Here is a 15,099-nt window from a genome sequence, read left to right on the forward strand (position 1 = left end):
CATTGCATTTGTGCTCAAGTACCAAGCCTTCATTTCTGTGTGAAAATTTTCAGATTTATGCTGGAATTATAGATTTTATTTTGAACAAATGGAAAAAAAATAATATATATTTTTTTGCATTTCCCATTCATTTTCAATTGGGGTCATATTGACCCCAAAGACCAGATTAGTAAAAAAAAAAAAAAAAAAAAATGACATACCTTCAGAACAACCGAATCAAGCCCAGTTTTGTTGTGTACGTATAGCTGTATAATGTGGGAAATGTCACACAATTTTATTCCTCTGAGATGAAGGGAACCCTTTTTTTAATGGATAAAAAGTCGATTGCTGTTCAGAAAACTACAGGATACTTAGTTAAATGGGTTATATTGTTAATATATTATATAAATTAATATATAAATGTCAATGAACTAATTTCATGTTGATTTATGTTTTATTTGTTCATTATTTATTTTGTTGGGTTTTAGTTGGACTTGGTTAGAACTCTTTCAAAAATAGTTTATCTAGATGATGCCTGCTGCCTTTGGGCTCAGTGATGTTGAAATAAATTACATGTAAAATAAAGACATGTTATGTTACATTGTGATATAATGTTTTTTTTCTGGTAGGGACTAAAGAACAAAATATTTTTATCAGCTGAAAGGCAGAATACAAATGTTTTTTATTAACTTAGACATTATATAACAGTTTTAGGTTATGTTTTAGTGTTAGTAACATTACTCACTTTTTCCCTCACAAACTTAGTAATTGTCCCACATTTGGTTTGTTTGACACCATCAAACAAACCAAATGTGGGACAATTACTAAGTTTGTGTAATTTTTTTACACTTTTTCAAAATGGTAGCTTGAATGTAACTTAACTACAGGTCCCTCTAAAAATTTTTGCATATTGTGATAAAGTTAATTATTTTCCATAATGTAATGATACAAATTAAACTTTCATATATTTTAGATTAATTGCACACCAACTGAAATATTTCAGGTCTTTTATTGTTTTAATACTGATGATTTTGGCATACAGCTCATGACAACCCAAAATTCCTGTCTCAAAAAATTAGCATATCATGAAAAGGTTCTCTAAACGAGCTATTAACCTAATCATCTGAATCAACTAATTAACTCTAAAAACCTGCAAAAGATTCCTAAAGCTTTTAAAAACTCCCAGCCTAGTTCATTACTCAAAACCGCAATAATGGGTAAGACTGCCGACCTGACCCTGTCCAGAAGGCCATCATTGACACCCTCAAGCGAGAGGGTAAGACACAGAAAGAAATTTCTGAACAAATAGGCTGTTCCCAGAGTGCGATATCAAGGCACCTCAGTGGAAAGTCTGTGGGAAGGAAAAAAAGTGTGGCAAAAAAACGCTGCACAACGAGAAGAGGTGACCGGACCCTGAGTATGATTGTGGAAAAGGACCGATTCTAGACCTTGGGGGACCTGCGGAAGCAGTGGACTGAGTCTGGAGTAGAAACATCTAGAGCCACTGTGCACAGGCATGTGCAAGAAATGGGCTACAGGTGCCGCATTCCCCAGGTAAAGCCACGTTTGGGCTACAGAGAAGCAGCACTGGACTGTTGCTTAGTGGTTGCTCAGTTGCTCAAATTTTGCATGTCATTCAGAAATCAAGGTGCCAGAGTCTGAAGGAAAACTGGGGAGAAGGAAATGCCAAAATGCCTGAAGTCCAGTGTCAAGAACCCCAGTCAGTGATGGTCTAGGGTGCCATGTCAGCTGCTGGTGTTGGTTCACTGTGTTGTATTAAGGGCAGGTTCAATGGAGCTAGCTATCAGGAGATTTTGGAGCACTCCATGCTTCCATCTGCTGAAAAGCTTTATGGAGATAAAGATTTCGTTTTTCAGCATACTGACCATGGTATTACTGTGCTCAATTGGCCTGCCAACTCTGAACCTGACCTGAACCCCATAGAGAATCTGTGGGATATTGTGAAGAGAAAGTTGAGAGACGCAAGACCCAACACTCTGGATGAGCTTAAGGCCGCTATCGAAGCATCCTGGGCCTCCATAACACCTCAGCAGTGCCACAGGCTGATCGCCTCCATGTCACGCCGCACTGAAGCAGTCATTTCTGCAAAAGGATTCCCGACCAAGTATTGAGTGCATAACTGAACATAATTATTTGAAGGTTGACTTTTTTGTATTAAAAACACTTTTCTTTTATTGGTCGGAGGAAAAGGCAATTTTTTGAGATAGGAATTTTGGGTTGTCATGAGCTGTATGCCAAAATCATCAGTATTAAAACGATAAAAGACCTGAAATATGTCAGTTGGTGTGCAATGAATCTAAAATATATGTATATGTATAAAATATATCTAAAATATTATGGAAAATAATGAACTTTATCACAATATGCAATTTTTTTGGGAATGATCTGTACTTTAACTTACAAGTAGCTTGTAGCTTGTAAAGCTACAGTTTCAGAGTAGCTTCCCCAACACTGAAGACCATTGCGTTTTTCGGAGGGATGGGCTTCATAGAAGCAGGAAGCAAATGAGCCGTTCAAAGTACAGTGGAGACAATAGTGTGGAATAAAGGTAAAATATAAGAAAAATACGGTGTAGAAAAAAAAAGAAGAAGTATTAAGGCATGTTATACTGCGCAACCATAAACACAAATAAGCCTAGAAAAAAAACATGGAACCGCCCCTTTAAAAAAAGCTTAATGCTTAAAAGAATAAATACACTGATATATTACTCCTCCTAACTAGAAACTACAGGGAAATTCTGAACTTGTGTCTCAGGGTCTTTCCTTGTCAAATGATCCAGCTACAAAATTAGCCTGGCTGGAATTGACACATCTTTATGCAGGTCACTACAATAATGAGACTGCGTGTGTGTGTGTCACATGCTAGACAAGTTTAATTTCCTTGTGAGCAGAGACGAGGGCAGCACTTTAACAGAAACATTTTAAGATAATTTTGTCCCACCAGTGATAATATCTGGCCTGCGCTCGCAGCCAGATTGTTTTGATAGTGGCTGTTTCTGAATTATATGTCATGATAGTGATGGAGGTGAGCTAGTGAGAGCTGTCTCCTTATGTCAAGAGACGCTCTAGTCTAGTGGCTCACACAAAATGTTGCAGCCTTTAGCCACATTGTTAGAGCATCAGACTACCATGCTGAAAAACCAGAGTTAGAGCGAGTAACACTTTATAATAACGTTCAGTTGTAAGTCATTTATAAGTGGTTAGTTAATGATGAACTAATCATTTACAAAACATTCATAAATTATTATCAAGTGATATGCTAACATTTTATGAATGTTTTGTAAATTCCATTACAAGTCATTTACAAGTGATTAGTAAATGATTAACTAATTATTTATGAAACATGACTAAGCATTCATAAATGATTAATGAGTGATTTGTTAATTATTTTACATATATTTAGTAGATTCAGTTATAAGTAATTTACAATTTATTAGTTAATGATGAACTAGACTACCTACTGACTAACCTATTAGTCATAGGTTGCTAGGCAACGTGGGGGAGAGGACGCTGGCGTTGTCTGTTCGCTGCTTCTCCACCCACAAATCATGTTAATGTACTATAAGATTTAGATTTTATTTTATTTCCTTATGTTTGTGACTAGTCTAACAGTCAGAGCTACAATTGGGAGTGTTGCTGATTGCTGGCAGCCACTGAGAGGACGTTGTTCGTCTTTTCGCCGTTTTCCACCGCTTCTCTAATGTTTATGTTTGAATTGCTGCAGTTGGTTCTGGTTTGGAGGACATTTGATGTTTCTCGCCACGGCTGCTCACTGGTGGTCTCCCTTGGGCTTAAGCTGCATGGTGGCTGAAGTTTGCACCGGGCTAGCATCATCCGGGCCATCGTCATCGGCATCCGGCATGATGTTGGGATGTTCCGCTTCTCGGCTGCGCCGCTGGCCAAAACGATTGGTTTGTGTAAAGTAAATCCCAGAAGCGATCAGCAGCGAGTCCATCAACCGGCCGATGATTAATGATTAACACATTTCAAAATTTGCCGGAAGAAACGCCACGTCAGCTATTGGCTGTCGTGTGTCTCGTGACCAATTGCGTCATTACGTCAGCTTTGGTTGGAAAATGCCATTGGCTCTCATATGTCATGTGACCGATTGCGTCCTGCTAAAGAGTCAGGACAGGCGTATTATTTGAATGATAAATATGATAAATATGTGTTCATAAAGAGATCATCATTTCAATGATTAAAACATTAAGATCAACTCTGTTCTTCACACACATAAAGATATCGTATGACTTCTGAAAACTTTGAATGCAACATGAGCTAATACTTTTATACTGTTTTGGTCAGTTTTTGCAATAAAAAGTAGCCTATTTATATTTATAAAATCATGTCTACTTTTACAAATGCATAGAATTAAATGCGTCTTGATCTTATGCATTGGGATATGCATCAATACATTATATAGGCTACTCATCATTTACTAATGGTTTGATCATCATTTGTTCATGATTAACAATTTATTGATATAATTGTACACTGAAATTTCAGTGTTTAATAATATATTAACTAGTAACTTAACCATTTACTAAGAATCTGTTTGATTATTTTATGAAATGTTTTTTTTTTTTAAAGATAGGCCTAAATTATGACAGATTGGTAAATTGTTAGCCTATTAATCATTTATGAATGTATAACTATGATTTGTAAATTATTAGTTTATCATTATCTAATAACTTGTAAATAATTTATAACTGAATCTACAAAACATACAAAAAAGTAACATTTATGAAATGCATTGTCATGTTTTGTAAATCATTAGTTCATTATTAACTAATCAATTTTAAATTAGGCCTACTTAAAACTGAATCTACTAAATATAAGTAAAATAATTAACAAATCACTCATTAATCGAGTAGTTAATTATTTACTAATCACTTGTAAAAGACTTGTAACGGAATTTACAAAACATTAATAAAATGTTAGCATATCACTTGATAATCATTTATGAATGTTTTGTAAATTATTAGTTCATCATTAACTAACCACTTATAAATGACTTACAACTGAACGTTATTATAAAGTGTTACCGGGAATTCTTCCAACCTAATAAGGTACTTTGATGTTTTTCACTCTGGCTTGAAGTTCATCAAGGCTATTTGTTGTTAAAATTCCTAATTCTGTCCACAATCTGAATACATGTCTTGCCGTACCAAGGAGAAGGTTGTGTATTTGGATCTATGACGACAAATCTGATGGCTTCATAGTAACTCAAGCGGAAAAGTTCTGACCATCTAGCTCCATACTTGCATTCAATTCTTTTCTGTTCTGCATTCGTCCTTGCCTGTTTGGATAATCCAGCATAGTGTTTGTGACCCTTTGATGTGCGTGGCTCCCACTAAGACCGCTCAAATCCTGAGTAGTCCATTTTTTTCAACAAATTATCTTGCTGAACGTCTTCAAACACTTGTGGCATCCTGCAAATGTAAGTTAAATGCAATATGTTACACACACATTTATATTTGAGCATTCAATGAAACAGACCAACTGCTATCCATCAAAAAAAAGTAAACATTTACATATTGATTTTACTGATTCAATGATCTATATGAACCTTTATTAATTATAGTAAATAATGTTTCAATATTTCAATTACCTCTGTACGCTCCATGTCCAACAATGCCTCCAGTTTTTTGAGTTGCAGGGATATCTGAGCAGCAGAGCCGATGATATACTGAGCATGCATGATGCGGAGGGAGCGATGTTGTTGTGTTTAGTAATCTTAGGTTTTTCCAGTCAAAGTGGTTGATTTCAGATTTTTTTTTTGTTTTTTTTTTGGCATCTCCGTGTGGTTCTGTTTGGTATCGCAGCTTGAGAGGTCTACATTTAAATGTCCATTTTACATAAAATGACTAAAAAGAAAACAGTCTTGTTGTTGTTGCGCCGTACACAAGCTACTATACACAGTGATGAATTCTGTAAAGGTTCTTTAGTAATGTTTTTTTTGGGTGCTTAGGTGTATACTAATTTATTTTATAATAGAATTATATGGACTCCTTATATTTGGTTATTTGGTTTCCTTTTGGAGTCTTCAATGATCCTTGAAGCTTGCAGAAAATACAGTTCTGCCAGAAAGACTCGGGAGAATTAATGCTGTAACAATAGCATTTATTTAGGAGCTCAGCAAGCAACCAAGTTCTTTAGCGTAGGCCCCATTCTTAATTCGCATTCCGAGGGTACGGAATCTGCGTACCCTGCCTGAATACGGAGGCAGGGGCGCAGCTCACCCCCCGCAAAATAAGGAAGGCGGCCACCTGGTGGTGCTGGGGTGGATGGAGGGAGAAAAATCCTGAAGTCTTCGGGTAGAGGGGAGATCCCATCTGGTGGTGTTGAGGATGATATGAAAGCCCGGTTGGTTGTGTAGGGGGGGATGGAGGAAAGGTCCCATCTTGGTGGTGGTGGGGAGGATGGTGGTGCTGAAGCGGTAGTATCTACGAACTCAAACATGAGTAAGTACAGTTCTTTAGCGTAGGCCCCATTCTTAATTCGCATTCCGAGGGTACGGAATCTGCGTACCCTGCCTGAATACGGAGGCAGGGGCGCAGCTCACCCCCCGCAAAATAAGGAAGGCGGCCACCTGGTGGTGCTGGGGTGGATGGAGGGAGAAAAATCCTGAAGTCTTCGGGTAGAGGGGAGATCCCATCTGGTGGTGTTGAGGATGATATGAAAGCCCGGTTGGTTGTGTAGGGGGGGATGGAGGAAAGGTCCCATCTTGGTGGTGGTGGGGAGGATGGTGGTGCTGAAGCGGTAGTATCTACGAACTCAAACATGAGTAAGTACAACCTTTATATGCTACGGTAAAGGATATGGTTGGATAGATGAGAAGGTAATTAGTGACGTAACAGTCTTCCTGGCAGAACTTGCGATAGCTTCATTTTTATTAGAATCAGCCTTCAATCTGATTGTTTACTTTTGTTATAGCAAATTATGACAAAATAATTGTGTTTAATAAGATAAATGGCAACTGCTTAATTCCACAATAAGCATGCGACTATTTTTGTTATAAATGAAAGTGCATCCGATTGTGGCATGATGAGCTTGACACCCATTTGCCTGCGTTGGAGTAAATGGCATGACGTCATTAAGTTGCGCCCGTATTTAGGTTAGAGCGCACCTGTGGTGTTCTCGTCTGTTGTTAGCATGCCTTTGTCTGGTGCTGCGTGGTGTAGTGGGGTGCTGCGACCGTTTTGAGGTAAGTAGACCATGGTAGATGGAGATCACGCCGTGTAGTTAGTGATGGCCAAATGAAGCGTTTCGAAGCATTATTGCTTTCTGATACAATTGTGTCGAAAATGGTTCATTACTCGAAGCTTCATTCAGATAGAAATTGCAGCACCATCTCCTGGTGAAGTAAACAACCATAAAATGCAAGTAGGCTTATGTTCACGCCCCGTTTATTACAGGTTTACCGAGGCGATCAAAGCTGAAACAGTGTTAGTGCTGTGAGACTCATTTATGTAGGAGCATTTTACAGATACTGATGAATTTCATGTGTTCACCTTGATAATAAAACATTATCATGATGTGTGTGTGTAATTATTTCTTTAGACAAGGACAGAAGATCAGACCAGCTTTTCTTTTTTTTTTCGTGTGTGGGACATATTCCATTAGGATGTGATAGAACCCACCAATAAAACCCAACACCTATCAGAAGAGAGCCACAGAGACCACTATAATTCCCATTACAACCAATAAAATTCCCATGAAAACCATTAAATGCAATAGAATTTCAGTAATGGTTTCTATAGTTTTATTTATTTATTTATTTATTGTTTTATTTGTTTTTTAGCATGGCAGTATCATGTGTGAAAGCACATAAGAAATACAACCGGCAGGTTTCAAACCTGTCAACACTGATTGGGCTGTGAAAGCAGTCAGGTGGTTCACTACAGGAGTGTGTTTGCTTCAGATGGCATTTTTACGTGACTACTGACGTAATGATACAAGCTCCGAAGCAGTGGTTCACTGCAAGTACCGTTCGAGTTTGAAGCAAGCTTCGGAGCAACGGTGTCAGACGTAACATCACTACGTGTAGTAGTAGCAGCTGAATTGTTTATTGCTTTTATTTAGTGGGCAACGGTTTGAAGTGGTAATCTAGCGTCCATCACAGACGTGGTTTTAGGACCTTCCCGTTTGTATCTGCCGGCTGCTGTGCGGGTGTTTGTGCCCTTCAGGTGCGGTTATAACTGGTTTCAATGGCTTGTCTTCGACATTTAGAGTGTAACAACTGGTCAGGTAGTAACATTTTTGTCTTATTTTGTAGTTTGTGATGTATGAATGACTACTGTGAACAATTAAAGGGACCTCTCATCTTTTTGTGTACCGGTGTTGTGCCGAAATTCGACTGCCTGCCAGAATCAGACTGACCTCCGCGTGCACGCACATGACGTCATTCATTTACATTGGTGCAGCCAATGAATGTTTGTGTTGCCCTTTCATTTTCCTTTAATTGTATTTATTGTATGCAGTTATTGTGTCCTTATGCTGATGAACATTGTTTGTTAAATGTCTTGAGAACATACTGAATTGTTTTGTATTTAAGTAAAAAAAAACAAATAAACAAACAAACAAACAAATAAATAAATAAATAAATAAATAAATAAATTTTCACATTGTTTGTATTCAAAGCTTTTTTTGTAACCAAATCAATCCTCCCAAGTTACACCACAACAAGCTTTCAAATCTTCTCATTTAAAAAAAAAAACAAAAGTAATATTGTAAGGCCTATTTGGTTGTAAATAACAGCAACCATATGTAGGCCTATAACTCAACACAGTGAACGTCAGCTTTAAAACTTGAGCAATAGGTCTATAGTATTTCATGTGATATAAAAAATAGATTTTTCTATTTCTATTCAAAAAATCATGAAAGACAAATGTAATACGGTTTCCACAAAAAATACATTGATAATGATCATAACTGTTTGTTGAGCATCAAATATGAGATTATCATATTCTCATATGAGAATGATTTGTGAAGGATCATGTAACACTGAAGACTGAATTAATGATGATAAATTCAGCTTTGATCACAGGAATGAATTACATGTGAAGTAGGCCTATATTAAAATATTATATTATCTTGAATTGTAATAATATTTTACAGCATTTTATATTTTGTCAATATATTTAGACACAATCTTCTCATCAAACTCATTTCACAGCCAGAAATATTTAGAGGTGTAGAGGGCAAAATAATTTGGGCAGGTACATTTTTTATACTGATGAAATAATACTGGACCAGTGGAAAACTCTTTCCTTTTTGTCTAGTCACAGTCTTCTGAGCAAACACTCTCAGGTGTACACTGTAAAAAATTATTTAGAAAAAAAGTTACCTGGTTGCCTTAAAATTTTGAGTTCATTGAAATTAAAATTTTGAGTTAATACAATGAACATTTTTTGAGATTCGACAACCTTTATTAAAATATTATTAAAAGATTTTGTAAGCATATTGGGTAATTATGTGTGTGTTATTTCTGATGATGCAGTGAAACATGCCAAATAGTGCTATTTTCATGATTTATCATTTTATGTGGTTCAGATTCAAAAATATTTTGAGTTTCTATTTATTCACGAGTTCACGAGTTTAAATAGAGTAAAGATTAAGCGTATTTGGCGTGCTGTCCGGGGAGGGCTCCGGGCTCGGAAAATTTGCCCGAACCCAGAGTATCCCCCCCCCCCCCGACATGGATAGTTTAGAACTAGATTGCAATTTGTGATTTGTTTTGATATTTATAGCAGTTGATTTAAGTAAGTGCGGAGAAGGGGTGGTGGTGGGATGCTGAGAAACTGTCAATGACAGGAAGGTAAATCGGCTGTCTATATACACCTCCTATCATTGATTAACTGATTAGTTTAATGTGCTCCTCTTGTGTTCCAATTGGGTTAATTATCTGAGCCTGCTCCACCTGTGTTTGATTAGATTTAATTGTTTGCGCGTGCTTCTCCCGAAATTAGTTTGTGAAACTTCAGTTAAACTAATTTCCTTCATTTTATCAACTCAAATTTTTAATTTCAATAAACTCAAAATTTTAAGGCAACCAGGTTACTTACTTTTTTAAGTTAAACCAACAAAAAACACCACACATTTTTTACAGTGTACTGTTGTAAAATTTATATTATATTTGATATGCTATGCCAGGGGGTAATAGGCAGCAGAAATTATAGTAATTTATGTACAGAACGAAGCAGAAAAAAAATGCACATGGGATTATTTTGCACTAATAGAAATCGAAAAGTTTATGAGAATAGTTTATGCTTTTTTTTATATAAAATATGTACTTTATAAAACATGTTGAAGTTGAACTCATAAAATCAAATAAATCTAAACAATTGTGTTCTACATTTGAGGTTGATCTCTCAAAAAGTGAGCTTTCAGTCAGATTTTATTTGGGCGCAGTACTAAACCTTTTCCATTAGATGCTAGCAAAGCTCAACTGGGAAACATGTGGGATTAGTTATTCGCAGTACAGTATCATTTCTCTCTCAAACATTATATGCACACAATTTTTTTAGTACACACATAACTACACTCTGATATCGGCACCAACATAGCCTACCCACACAATTATAGCTGCATAATTTAATCAAGCTACAGTATAATACAGCAGAAGCAGAAAACAGGATAAAGCAAGTATAGGCCAAACCATGCTTGTGCCATCTGGTAAAGTTTTTGAACTTAGTTTTGAACAAAGCCACATAATTTTTAGTTAAATGGCCAAAAAATGGCTAAATGGCCTTTGATTAAAAATTGCTGTTTTCAATGGGGACGTTTTGTCATTAAGGCCCTATTAGTGTAACTGTGTTTATTGTGTCAAATATTTAGGAAAGGATATACGGGTGGAATATAAACATTCCTATAAAAATACACACTTCTGCCAAAATGTATGCATTTGGCACTAACATGGGGACATTTAAAAAAACACACACACACACACAAAATGTCCTTAGGATGTTAGGGTTAATTCACATTCCCTTATACTTTGCGTTGATAAAACCAATACAACAACAACACCATATCCCTAAGTGGAGTATTCGTTTCAGTTCAACTTTAGGCTACTTTTTACTATTTCTTAACGTTTTTTTAACGTTACAAGAAGCTTTGAAGAACATATTATGTATTATTTATTTATTTATTCGTCTTTTTTAAATTAAATTTCAAAAATACAAAACAATTCAGTATTTTCTCAAGACATTTAACAAAGAATGTTTATCAACATAAGGACGCAATAACCACATACAATAAATAAAAAAAATAAAAGGCAACACAAACATTCATTGGCTGCACCAATGTAAACGAATGACGTCATCCGCGTGCACGCGGAGGTCAGTCTGATTCTGGCAGGCAGTCGAATTTTGGCACAACACCGGATTCCGCAGCTTAGTGACGGTAGGTTCGCATTTAAATTTTCCCTGTTAAAAGGAATAACATGAATTGTCTTTTTAATAAATTGTGTGAATTTCAGGAGGATTGCAGTCAGTGCAGTGACGTCACCGCTGTTTTGTCATAGTTGTGTTGATACATGCTGCTCGAGTTGTATTTTCATCCTTATATTCTTTGTTTTTGATTAAGATATTTGTTTGTGTTCATTATCATTAATTATTCATTATTTCATTCTTTATAATTTTGTTTTGGATCACTTGTTTGAATCCTGGCCTAATTATTGATTTGTGAACTGTGTATAATACACCTGTAGTTGTCTTTTTTTTTTTTTTTTTTGAGTTTTGATTTATTTTGTGTATTGTTTAATTGAAACTTTGATTTGTATGTCCATATACAACTTCCTTTTTTTGGTCAACCACTTTTTGGTTTAATTGAAAATTGGTTGTTTATTATTTTTGTTGTTTTGTGAAAAACCTCAGCCAGTAAGGTCTCCTTTTACTAAGGGCTGGCGGTGGATGAACAATTGACACTCACTTGCCTGTTCATGCAACTGATTCATCTCTTTCTTTTGTGTGTGTGTGGAGTGTTTGTCTCTAGGAGCTGCGGCCTTCCTGCGTGGGGAAATTGATGCTTCCCTTCTCTTCTGTGGTGGTGGTGTTTACACCGTGTGCCGTGACTGATCACTTCACTGGGGCCTGTGTGCTGTGAGTGTGAGTGTGCAGTGAGTGTGAGGGGGAACGGTTACCTTTTGCCTAAGCATTTCTTGGGAGAGGCCGCAGCTTCTGTTCTTTTAAAAATAGATTGAGGCTTTTCCCTTTTCTTGTGCCTGAGATTCTATTTTAAAGAATTGTAATAAACTTTGTATTTTTTTGTATTGAATACCTGTGTCTCCATTCTCCTTGTCGTTAGTAGGGAACCTGTGCGTTGGTAATATTCTCTGGGTGAAATTCCCAGGGTGGCGTAGTCGAAGATCAAAACAGTGTTTTTGCACCTTTAAGGGATGGTTTATTTGGGGTTGTTCTTTTGAAAACCCTTTTTTCTGTCAGCTCTTTGTGGATGCCACACAAGCATTCAAATCACAGCATTATTATAAAATGTATCCTTGATTAAACATTAGATCTGTAGACTGTAAGCCATTTTTATTGATATTTCAGAACATAAAAACACTTTTCCCCAGTAATTAGTAACAGATCACATATACTGATAGTTAATAAAGTAGTTGATTATGCATTCATAACAGTATCTGAGCCACTGGAGATGTTTGAAGATGTCGCTGCAGGCATATCTGAAGATATGTTGTACATATCTGCAAATAATGATAAAAAAATATTTATTTATTTAATAATTTATTTATGTATACAAAATCTATACATTTTAATAGTGAAACATACTTCTTCTCCTACGCATCCTTTGAAAGAAACCTGGTCCACTTGAAGATGATGGTCCTTCACTAGTACTCTGTAATGTAGAGATTTGAGATATCAGCTGTAAACTGAGTACAACAATTATTAGGAAGAATGGATCAGACACATTGTTTTGTTGTCATTTACCCTGGTACGGTCAGAGCTGGCAAAGTTCCTTAGTGACAGCCTTCCTGCCAGTGCCTCACGGGTCTGTAACCAGATGTGACAAAATGAGTTAAAGGACTGCAGTAGAACTGAACACCTCTAAGATCATTTAAACAAAAAGATTGACACAGTGACTTACACAATGGTTTGTCAAATTGTAAAAGCTAAAAAAAAAAAAAAAAAAATTCATAATTCATACCTTGCTGTCTAAAAGCGTTCCAAACACCAAAATAAAAAATCCCTGCAGAAGGGTTACAAATATAAGAGGAAAAGGTTATGAGTAAAACAAGTTGTAATGCTGCTCAGTGTTATACTTATAACAACATTAGAAATATTTTTTTGCATTTTTGTGAGGCTTTAAAATAGATTGCTGTAAGTACAGAATATTATACTTGCTGCATTATTTGCATTACAATTATTGCTTTAAAGTAAGCATATAAATAAGTATAACCTTAATATAATATAATAACCAAAATATAACCTTAATATAAAATTCAAAACAGAAAGACAAAGTGATACCTGCAGTGAATTGAGGAGTGCAAACACCACATGAATGCCTAATTCCCGGGACACCATGGTTCCAATTCCAAATCCCCATGTTAATCCAAAAATAGGAGTCAATATGGCCACACATCGGGCAATGACCACCAGGGCATGTTTCTCATCTGGTTGAGTTGCAGCACTAACTCCTCTCCTCAACATCTTATACAGAACCACAATCAAAACCACAAGGTTTATGGCTACAATAGTGAGAGCTGGAATCACAAATGCCAGCAGGGCCTTAGACTCATCCCAGTTCAGCCAGCATGCATATTGTTTCGTGATATAATTTTGTGGTCCAGCTGTCGACGCAACTGTAATGACCGCTATGAGCAAAGGCGCACCATAACCGACTATGAAGGCGATGGCCATCATACTGGCCCTTGACATTTGGGACAAGACCATGACTGTCCGGTAAAAGAGCAACAGTGCTGAAATTAACATCCAGAAGAAAAGAGCCAGGTAAAAAAAGTGCATGAAGAAAACCGCTGGACTGCAGCGAACAACTGATGTTGGCTGCTCTTGTTCTGCGACTGCGGCTCCAATGATAAAACAGATGTTTGCGATCAGCAGGGACACGGCAATGTTGACTATGGAGACATGTCGCATGTAGGATGTGTCATTTCTCGTTATTGACTTCCATACGATAGTCTCAATAATGAGGCACAAAATCAAGCTGGCCATTGAAATAGCAACACCAATGTAAGTTATATAGGCTAAGGCTTTGTGAGGATTGGAAAATGGTGACATTAGGATTGAAAAAGAGGTTGTGTGGTTACATTCACACGTAACTGTTGTATTCACTGAGAGCTTTACTTTACATCCAGTGGAATCCCATGCGTCAAGACTGAAGTTCCAAAAGACACACTGAGGATTTCCCAAAGACTGATTAGTAATGCCAAAGGCAAAAGAAATGTTGCTAAGCGTTTGGTTAGCGTTAACAATTACCACATCTCCATTGATGATGGAAACTGAGTTTGTGCTGTCATTATTACTAGTATTTCTAGTAGGTAGGACTTTGTCGAGATTTGTGAATACTATAACAGTTAAGGCAGTTGGTCCAAAAACCTGTGGTATCAGAATTTCAGTACTTGAGTTTGGCAGGCTTGATATTCCACTATATGATGTATTTACTATTGTTCTGTTTAACTGAAGAGATGATGTGCTATTAATCGCAAAAGTGTCATTTGTGAGACGTTTACTTATATTCTCAACAGCGCCCAGAAGGTTAACGCTGGTGTCTCCTGATGTGCTTATTTTATTAATTGTTCCCCATGAATTATTGGTCTCATTTGATACAAGGATGTCCACTGTTTGAAGGAAATTCTGTAAAATAAATTCATGCTTAGTAGAAACAATTGTATTTCATCTGATAAATATTATTCAAAACCAGAATTGAATAGACATTTTAGAATTTAAAAATCAGATTTTAAAATGAATTATAAACATTTAACTCTCAATTAATTATAAAAGAGAATCAAAAGATTGTTTCAGAAAATGATGTATGATGCATCAATATGACTAAAGATTTGCATTATCTTTTTGCTAATGAAAAATACTGGCCACATGTTAGCAGCTATTTGTATTCAACAACA

At 36.4% G+C, this 15,099-nt stretch overlaps 1 protein-coding gene across 1 annotated transcript in view; it reads right to left on the reverse strand.

Moving 5' to 3' along the window:
- Positions 1–12,592: 12,592 nt before the first annotated feature.
- Positions 12,593–15,099, reverse strand: part of LOC137041473 (adhesion G protein-coupled receptor F4-like) — a 39,366-nt gene continuing 36,859 nt past the window's right edge. The window contains exons 12-16 of the mRNA XM_067417825.1: positions 13,484–14,830; positions 13,164–13,205; positions 12,947–13,009; positions 12,788–12,854; positions 12,593–12,702 (exon numbers count right to left, since the gene is read on the reverse strand). Of these exons, the coding sequence (XP_067273926.1) occupies positions 12,620–12,702; positions 12,788–12,854; positions 12,947–13,009; positions 13,164–13,205; positions 13,484–14,830 (1,602 nt within the window). The 3' untranslated portion in view covers positions 12,593–12,619. The remainder of the gene's footprint in view (positions 12,703–12,787; positions 12,855–12,946; positions 13,010–13,163; positions 13,206–13,483; positions 14,831–15,099) is intronic.

The sequence above is a fragment of the Pseudorasbora parva genome, chromosome 15 (assembly GCF_024679245.1).
Source record: "Pseudorasbora parva isolate DD20220531a chromosome 15, ASM2467924v1, whole genome shotgun sequence".
NCBI lineage: Eukaryota > Metazoa > Chordata > Actinopteri > Cypriniformes > Gobionidae > Pseudorasbora > Pseudorasbora parva.